This window comes from Chlorocebus sabaeus, chromosome 24 (genome assembly GCF_047675955.1).
Source record: "Chlorocebus sabaeus isolate Y175 chromosome 24, mChlSab1.0.hap1, whole genome shotgun sequence".
In the NCBI taxonomy this organism is placed as follows: domain Eukaryota; kingdom Metazoa; phylum Chordata; class Mammalia; order Primates; family Cercopithecidae; genus Chlorocebus; species Chlorocebus sabaeus.
The window spans coordinates 10903216-10912946 of record NC_132927.1 but is presented as its reverse complement, the minus strand read 5'-3'; the positions used below and the strand labels follow the sequence as shown (position 1 = coordinate 10912946).

Sequence of the window (9731 nt, the reverse complement as noted above, 5' to 3'; positions counted from 1 at the left end):
TCACTTTCTTTATCTAAATAATATGTTTATATTATGGATTCTTGATTCATATTGCTTTAGTTAATTACATTTACTTTATATTATGGTCAGAAAGAAACCTAGAACTCTTCTCTACCCTGCCTTCAATATGACTATAGTACAGGCTTTCTTTAATTTTGAGACAGAGTTTTGCTCTTGTTGCCCAGACTGGAGTGCAATGGCGTGATCTCAGCTCATTGCAATCTTCGCCTCCTGGGTTCAAGTGATTCTTCTGCCTCAGCCTCCCAGGTAGCTAGGATTACAGTCATGTGCCACCACACCCAGCAAATTTTGTATTTTTAGTACAGACAGGGTTTCCCCATGTTGACCAGGCTGGTCTCGAACTCCTTACCTCAAGGGATCCACTTGCCTCAGCCTCCCAAAGTGCTGGGATTATAGGTGTGAGCCACCATGCCTGGCAGTACAGGCTTTCTTTTAAAAATTGATATCAAGTGATTACATTATGGGTGAACTAAGCGATGTAAATTGGTTACGATTCCTTTCTTTTATTTATTTATTTTTTTGAGATGGAGTCTTGCTCTGTTGCCCAGGCTGGAGTGCAATGACATGATGTAGTTTCACTGCAGTCTCTGTCCTCTGGGTTCAAGTGATTCTTCTGCCTCAGCCTCCTGAATAGCTGAGATTGCAGGTGCCTGCCACGACACCAGGCTAATTTTTAAACTTTTAATAGAGATGGGGTTTCACTGTGTCAGCCAGGCTGGTCTCAAACTCCTGATCTCAAATGATCTGCCCACCTTGGCTTCCCAAAATGCTGGAATTACAGGTGTGAGCCACCGTGCCTAGGCTGAAACCTTTATATTTTTAACCCATGACTTTTCCCCTGTGACATCCAATGCAAATATAATATGACACTATTTTTTAAAATATGTGTATCAGAATAATTTTTTTCAGTTTCTTTTTTTCTTTTTTCCTACACAACACGAATGTAATTTTTTTCAGTTTCTTGAATTTTTTTTTTTTTTTTGAGACGGAGTCTCACTCTGTTGCCCAGGCTGGAGTGCAGTGGCCAGATGTTGGCTCACTGCAAGCTCCGCCTCCTGGGTTCACGCCATTCTTCTGCCTCAGCCTCCTGAGTAGCTGGGACTACAGGCGCCCGCCACCTTGCCCGGCTATTTTTTTGTATTTTTTAGTAGAGACGGGGTTTCACCGTGTTAGCCAGGATGGTCTCGATCTCCTGGCCTCAAGTGATCCACCGGCCTCGGCCTCCCAAAGTGCTGGGATTACAGGCTTGAGCCACTGCGCCCGGCCCAGTTTCTTGAATTTTATTGTGTGTTTACTATGAGCAAAAACATAGCTGATACTGTCAGAATAATTTTTATTCTTAATTACTTTGGGAAGCTGTATGCTTATTGTTCTGATGCTATTCTTGCTAAAACATTTTTAGAACTTTTCTTTTTTCTTTCTTTCTTTTTTTTCTGAGATGGAGTCTTGCTCTGTTGCCCAGGCTGGAGTGCAGTGGCTTGATCTCAGCTCACTGCAACCCCCACCTCCTGAGTTCAGGCAATTCTCCTGCCGCAGCCTGCCAAGTAGCTGGGATTACAGGGTCATGCCACTACACCCGCCAAATTTTTTTTTTTTTTTTTTTAATAGAGGCGGGGTTTCACCATGCTGGCCAGGCTGGTCTTGAACTCCTGACCTTGTGATCTGCCTGCCTCACCCTCCCAAAGTGCTGGGATTACAGGCACGAGCCACTGCACCTGGCCATGAAGCACGTTCTTTTACTTATTTATTCAACAAGAGTTTGTTGAGCATCTTTTTTGTTCCAGGCACTGCAGGGGACATAAAGATAAAAACGTCTAGGGCTTGTCATCCAGGAGCTCACTGAACGGTGGATGTAACCCCTGGGTAGACTGCGACAATGCAGGCAGCAGGTGCTCCAGGGCAGGGGTGTGCTAGGGCCTGTGTCCTTGTTCAGGGAGAAAGGGGTGCTTGGGGCCTGAAGGAATTAACAAAGGCAGCATGAAGGAGACAGTGGAGCTAATCCTTAACAGATGAGCTGGAATTCACCAGAAGGACTCAGGTGCTTCCCAGCACAGGGAAGTGAGAAAGAGCGTGTTCCACAGACAGGAGTCATAATTCAGTGTGCCTGGTGGGGAGATGCCAGAGCAAAAGCATGAAGAACCTTGCCTATCCTACTGAGATGATGAAAAATCACAGAAAGGTTCCAGGAATATTCACTCAGGCAGCAGTGAAGGAGGATTGGGTTAGAGGACAAGAGAGGAAGATGAGGTATGAGGCTAATGCAGCTCATTGCACAACATGGATGTGAGGAGGCTCCATGGGAGGTGCCTAAGGAGAACAGGCACACCTTCCCCACTGATTCCTAGAGGGAGTTGAAAAACTGTTGTTTTTCAACAATACAGGTGTGGGTGGCTCACGCCTGTAATCCTAGCACTTTGGGAGGCTGAGGCAGGCAGATCACCTGAGGTCAGTAGTTTGAGACCAGTCAGGCAAATATGGCGAAACCCCGTCTGTACTAAGAATACAAAATTTAGCTGGGCGTGGTGGTGCATGCATGTTATCCCAGCTACCTGGGAGGCTGAGGCAGAAGAATCGCTTGAACCCAGGAGGCAGAGGTTGCAGTGAGCCGAGATCACGCCACTGCACTCCAGCCTGGGCAACAGAGCAAGACTGCATCTCAAAAAGAAACAAAACAAAACAAAACAAAAACAAAAACCAATCAAACAAAAAAAGCTGTTGTAACTCTCAGAAATGTGTTAGAACTATCCGGGCCGGGTGCGGTGGCTCACACCTGTAATCCCAGCACTTTGGGAGGCCGAGGCAGGCAGATCATGAGGTCAGGAGATCGAAACCATCCTGGCTAACATGGTGAAACCCCGTCTCTACTAAAAATACAAAAAATTAGCCAGGCATGGTGGTGGGCACTTGCAGTCTCAGCTACTCGGGAGGCTGAGGCAGGAGAATGGCGTGAACCCGGGAGGCGGAGTTTGCAGTGAGCCGAGATCCAGCCTGGGTGACTCCATCTCAAAAAAAAAAAAAAAAAAAAAAATTGTTTGGGTGAGGGAGAAAGGACAAGATGGAGGAAGGTGAACAAGATGGAGCAGTCCCTGTTAGTGCCGAAACCCGACCCGGGAGGAGACCCTTCCTCAACATCCCCTAGGGGTCTGAGGAACCTCCTCCCCAGCGAACCAGGTCCCAACCCAACCAGCCACCAACACCGAACAAGTGTTCAAGCTTTCCACTGGTGCCGCTCTGAGAATTTCTTCTTCGGTGAGTACTCCCCTTTGTTAACCATCTCCGTCCGTTTCCGTTTCCGTGTCCTTGGCCTAGAGTCGTAGGTACGCCCAAGGACGTAGCCACCCTGTGGCGCAGTGAGGCCTTCAACCCGGAGACGTCCGTCTTAAAGTTCCTCAATTCTCCGTTAGTGGCTCCAGGAGCCCCCGGTCTCTAGCAGCGGCAAAGGACGCTTTGCCACTGCGTGAGGTCGGTTTCCATTTCTGGTGGTTAAACAATGGGAACCTCACAATCGAAAATCCCTAGGAACACCCCTTAGGGTGTCTCCTGCAAAACTTGGAAGCCTTACATTTAGCTCAAGATTTAAAATGAAAGCGGCTAATTTTCCTCTCCACTGTGGCATGGCCGCAATATAAATTAGACAACCAGTCTCAATGGCCACCAGACGGCACACTTGACTATAACATTCTATTAGATCTCTCTAATTTCTGCCAAAGGCTTGGAAAGTGGTCAGAGATTATCTATGTCCAAGGCTTTTGGGACTTGCGCTGTCGCCCAGACCTGTGCGCCCAGTGTTCAATGGCCCAGGTCTTGTTAGTTAAAACCCAGCCGTCGGCCCCCACACCACAAGCAGAGGAAGATTCTACTTCCATCTCAGATGAGGCCGATGGCAGGGCACCTCCCTCCCGACCTACCAACCCCCCCTCCCTATGCTCCTCCTACCGCCCCCTCCCTTAGCCAACCCTCTTACCTCTCCCATTTCCGCCCACACTCGCTCCAAGACCATGGTAGCGGCCCCCACTAGTCAGCCCTCTACCAGTCAGCCTGCCCCAACCCCCTCTACCAGTCAGCCTGCCCCAACCCCCTCTACCAGTCAGCCTGCCTCAACCCCCTCTACTGGTCAGCCGGTCTCAACTACCCGACTGGTCAGTCTGTTTCAACCTCCCCTGTTAGTTTGTTGGTCCCCCTCTGAGAGGTTGCCGGAGCCGAAGGACTAGTTAGAGTCCATGTCCCTTTTTCCTTGGCAGATCTTTCCAAGATTGAAAAACGACTCGGCGATTTCTCTGCTAACCCCACCCTATACTCCAAGGAGTTTCGATACCTATGTCAGGCATATGATCTAACCTGGCATGACTTACAGGTCATTTTGTCCTCCTCCCTTAACCCAGAGGAAAGACAGCGTATTCTTCCAGCCGCCAGGCAACATGCAGATCAATGGCATTTAACTGACGCCACTGTCCCGTTAGGAGAGATGGCTGTCCCGTCCATAGAACCAGATTGGAACTACCAACCACAGCAGCCCGGCCGCCATAGGAGAGACATTATGGTTCAATGTCTCTTGGCCGGTATGCAGACAGCCTCTAACAAAGTGGTCAATTTTGATAAACTAAAGGAAATCATCCAGCACTCAGATGAGAACCCGGCTTCCTTCCTAAATCGCCTTACAGAGGCACTAGCCCAATTTACTCGGCTAGACCCCACCTCCCCAGCCGGAGCAGCTGTCCTAGCCTCCTATTTTATCTCCCAGTCAGCCTCAGATATTCGAAAAAAGCTAAAAAAGGTTGAAGATGGGCCTCAAACCCCTATACAGGACTTAGTAAAATTGGCCTTTAAAGTTTTTAACTCCAGAGAAGCAGCAGCTGAGACTGCAGAGCTAGACAAGGAGAAAAGAAGGGCTGTGCTTCAGGCGCAAGCTCTAGTGGCTGCTCTCCAACCAGCGTTGCCCACTCTGCCGGCAGGGAAGACACAGGGCAAGTCTCCTAAGGGCGCTTGCTTCAGATGCAGAGACCCCAAGCATTGGGTTGATAAGTGCCCTCAGGCAAAGGGGAGTCTACCGTCCAATCCTTGTTTCAAGTGTGGCACAACTAGGCATTAGGAAAAACGGTGTCCAAATCCTCGCCTGCCTATCATGCCGTGCCCAACCTGCCAACAGGAAGGACACTGGAAGTCTGATTGCCCCACCAGCAGGGCAGGCATTGCGCCTCAACGTGGTGCCTCTCCTCAAGGGTCCGAAGGCTCCTTCCAGCTCCTACACCTGGACGACGACTGACGGTGCCCACACTCGGAGACCCCTGTCACCCTCGCCGAGCCTAGGGTAACTCTACAGGTAGCGGGTGACCAGGTTCTACTCAAGGATCAACACCCTCCTCAAATTTTCCTGCTTCCTCACCATTCTTCATCTTAACTGACTTTTCCCTCATACACCCCATAGACACCCTCCTTCCCGACCCATCCCCCAACCAGTGGGTTTCCCAACTTTTTACTTTCATAGAAGACCTAGCTTGGCAGGGTGCCCTTTGTGATTTCCTAATTCCCATACTAATCCTCTGCCTTGCCTTATATTTTGCTCCCATTTTAATAAAATTTCTCCGAGCCAGGGTCCAAGAGATCACCCCAGTCACCTTCAACCAAATGCTCCTGCATCCCTACACCCAACTGCCAACCTCAGACCCTAACTACGCCCCTTAACAGCAGGAAGCAGCCAGACAGACCACGGTGTCCTAAATTCTTATAATCAGTAAGAGGTTGGACTGTTTGGGTGAGGGAGAAGGGACAAGATGGAGGAAGGTGAACAAGATGGAGCAGTCCCTGTTGTTTCCGGGTTCTTCATCACAGATTTTCCCGCACCCGGGAAAAGAACCAAATCAACTGAGCATGCGCAGAGTGACATCAAGCTGGGGACACCGAAATTCAAGAAGCCACTCCTACACACACGCCCCAAACTCCTCCCGTTCCAGCTCCCAGGCATAAAAGTCCGCCGCCAGCAGGAGCCGGTATGACTTCTTCGGCCCCCGCATTTGTGGACCGGAGAACATCACCCGAGAGCGCCGGCGCGACTTCTCTGGCCCCCCACACCTGAGGACCAGAGAACCTCACCCGAGAGTGTGTGCATATTTGCAATAAAAGACTGCCACTTTCTTACGTACTTTGGCCTCATGTTTAATTATTTAGCTCTCCTAAATTAAATTAAATGAAACAAAACAGAAATGTGTTAGAACTCTCCAATATGGGAACTGTATATATATACACACACACACATATACACATGGTTCCCATATACATATATATACATGGTGAAATATACATATATATACCATACATATGGTAAAATATAACCCACAGTTCCATGTGCTCTTGGAAAGCATTAACAATTAAACATTTTTCATCAAGGTGGAAAATGACAAACTAGTTTCCACCACCCTCCACCCAACCAAAATACAGGCTGCACCTTTGGCTCATCCAGGTGAGAACCAGTGGTTAACCTAAGATATGGCCTGTGGGGAAAAGAAAGAGAGATCAGCCTGTTACTGTGTCTATATAGAAAGAAGTAGACATAAAAGACTCCATTTTGTTCTGTATTTGAGATGCTGTTAATCTGTGACCCTACCCCCAAACTTGTCCTTGCAAGAGACATGTGCTGTGGTGACTCAAGGTTTAATGGATTTTGGGCTGTGCAGGATGTGTCTTTGTTAAACAAGTGCCTGAAGGCAGCTTGCTGGTTAAAAGTCATCACCATTCTCTTAATTTCAACTACCCAGGGACAGGTACACAGCCAAAGGTCGCAGGGACCTCCGTCTAGAAAAGCTAGGTATTGTCCAAGGTTTCTCCCCATGTGATAGGCTGAAACAATGCTGCTAAAAGGTTTATGGAGATGTTTGCATATGCATCTCAAGGCACAGCATTTTCCTTTAAACTTATTCACGTCACAGAGATTTTTGTTCATATGTCTTACTGCTGATTTCCTCCCTACAATGATCCTATTGTCCTGCTACTCCCTTATATTTAAGATGGTAAAGATAATTATCAATAAATACTAAGGGAACTCAGAGACCGGTGCCGGCATGGGTCCTCTGTAAGCTGAGCGCTGGTCCCCTGGGCCTACTTTTTTTTTTCTCTATACTTTGTCTATGTGTCTCATTTCTTTTCTCAAGTCTCTCGTTCCACCTAACGAGAAACACCCACGGGTGTGGAGGGGCAGGCCACCCCTTCAACGGCCTGGGAAGGAAAGGAGAGAGGTGGCCAGGATAGTGGAGTCATCCAATGGCTAGGGAATGATTATATATCTTGTTCAGTAATCTAAAGTGAAAGTAGAGGCAGAAGGAGGAGTCTAGGAGAATTGCTATACTTCTGGCTTGGTCACTAACTTTTGAAATTGCCTTTTGAATTCCTGTATGGGCCAAGATCAGTTTCATGACTTTATCACGAAAAACATTTCACGACTTTTTTTTACGCATTCAAGAGAGCATGAACCAGTTTGCTAACCTACATGAATCACCAGAGTATTCTCTAATTGACTTTGGGATATTTATAAAAAAGGACCTACTTTCGAAGGATAAGGTTTGCCCCCAGTAAGAGAACATGCCCATGCTTTGTCCCTTTTTTCAAAAAACGTTTTCTTCTGTCATGTGGAAATGGGAAAACATTTCTTAACTGGAAAAATTTAGTGAAAACTCAGCCTTTGACTTAGCCAATGGGCTTGCCATTCTGAAGAGGCCGGGACCTTTCGAGTCCTGGATGTCTCTTGCTCATGCAGTTTCCTTTGTCTGGAATGTCTCCACATGGCCCCCTCCTCCCATTTCCAACTTTAGGCTGGAGAATCCTACACACCCTTCGAGGCCCATGTTAAATGTCATCTCTTCTATCAGGCCTTCCTAACACCCAGACATTCCAGGCAGAAAAAATCCCTGCCTCTTCTGGACTGTTTTCCCTACTAGCCAGTGCATTCTTTTAATGGAGGCCCCTCATGCCCATCTCTGAGTTGCCATCATCAAACACCTGGGATATAGCTTTTTTTTGTTTTTTTTTGAGACAGCATCTCACTCTACCCAGGCTGGAGTGCAGTGGTGTACTCATAGCTCACTGCAGCCTTGAATTCTTGGGCTTAAGTGACTCACCTGCCTAAGCCTCCTTGGTAGCTAGGACCACAGGTATAAGCCAACACACTTGGCTAAATTTAATTTAATTTAATTTAATTTATTTATTGCAACAGAGTCTCACTCTTGTTGCCCAGGGTGGAAAGCAGTGGTGCGATCTTGGCTCACTTCAACCTCCGCCTCCTGGGTTCAAGTGATTCTTCAGCCTTAGCCTCCTGAGTAGCTGGGATTACAGGTGCCCACAACCACACCCAGGCAATTTTTGTATTTTTAGAAAAGACGAGGTTTCCCCATGTTGGGCAGGCTGGTCTCGTACTCCTGACCTCTGGTGATCTGCCCTCCTCAGCCTCCCAAAGTGCTGGGATTACAGGCATGAGCCACCATGCCTGGCCCACACTTGGCTAAATTTTAAATTTTTTTTTTGTAGAGATGGGGTCTTGCTATATTGTCCAGGCTGGCATTGAACTCTTGGCTTCTAGTGATCCTCCCATGTTGGTTTCCCAAAGTGCTGGGATTACAGCCATGAGCTGCCATGGCCCAACATACATCTAATCCCTTTGGTTAAGTTGTGGAGGATTCGGAAATATAGTAACTAACGTTCCATTTGTCTGAGAGGGTTGGAACCTACAGGCCACTATTAGGAGGCTACGGGAAGGTGTCCAGCCTGGGGGCAGAACCTCTTAGCACCGGGCACCAGCAATAGGTAGCCATCAGGGAGCACTGAAATGAAGGTAGGGTAAGCTGGGGTTCAAAGCCAGGATAACTGCCTCTGGAAGGCCTGGAAGGGCAAGGGATACAGGGACCAAGGCAGGAACTTGGCATAGAGTCAGGGGTGTGGGGAAGAGAAACGGCTACTGGGATGGTTTAGTTGAGGACTTGGGGACCAGAGATAAGGCATTATCCAAAATGTAAGGAAAAGGTTGGGTGCGTCCATCAGGCGAGGTGGCTCACACCTGTAGTTCCAGCACTTTGGGAGGCTGAGGCGGGTGGATCACTTGAGCTCATAAGTTTGAGACCAGGCTGGCCAACAAAGTGAAACTCCATCTCTACTAAAAATACAAAAATTAGCTGGGCGTGGTGGCATAGGCCTGTAGTCCCAGCTACTCGGGAGGGTGAGGCAGGAAAATTGCTTGAATCCGGGAGGTGGAGGTTGCAGTGAGCCAAGATCATGCCACTCCAGCCTGGATAACAGAGTGAGACTCTGTCTCAAAAAAAAAAAAAAAAAAAAAAAAAAAGAGGCTGGGCGCGATGGCTCACGCCTGTAATCCCAACACTTTGGGAAGCAGAGGCTGGGGGATCACAAGTTCAGGAATTCAAGACCAGCCTGGCCAACATGGTGAAACCCTGTCTCTACCAAAAATACAAAAATTAGCTGGGCGTCATGGTGGGCACCTCTAATCCAAGCCACTTGGGAGGATGAGGCAGGAGAATCGCTTGAACCCAGGAGGTGGAGGTTGCAGTGAGCCAAGATCGTGCCATTGCACTCCAGCCTGGGCAACAAAGAGGGAAACCCCGTCTCAGAAAAAAAAAAAAAAAAAAAAAAAAGGCTGAGCACGGGGGTTTATGCCTGTAATCTCAGCACTTTGGGAGGCTGAGGCAGGTGGATCACTTGAGGCCAGGAGT

At 48.1% G+C, this 9731-nt stretch overlaps 1 protein-coding gene across 4 annotated transcripts in view; it reads left to right on the top strand.

Moving 5' to 3' along the window:
* The first annotated feature begins 1693 nt into the window (after positions 1-1693).
* The window catches only part of LOC140710081 (uncharacterized), a 33435-nt gene continuing 25397 nt past the window's right edge, over positions 1694-9731 (top strand). Inside the window, exons 1-2 of one of the 4 annotated variants that reach the window (XR_012090932.1) lie at positions 1694-3270; positions 5241-6160. Coding sequence is in view for 1 of the 4 variants with exons in the window: in XM_073010920.1 (XP_072867021.1) it covers positions 3096-3270; positions 4263-5110 (1023 nt within the window). In the remaining 3 variants the exon portion in view is untranslated. The other 3 variants (XR_012090931.1, XM_073010920.1, XR_012090933.1) reach the window with 3 other exon arrangements.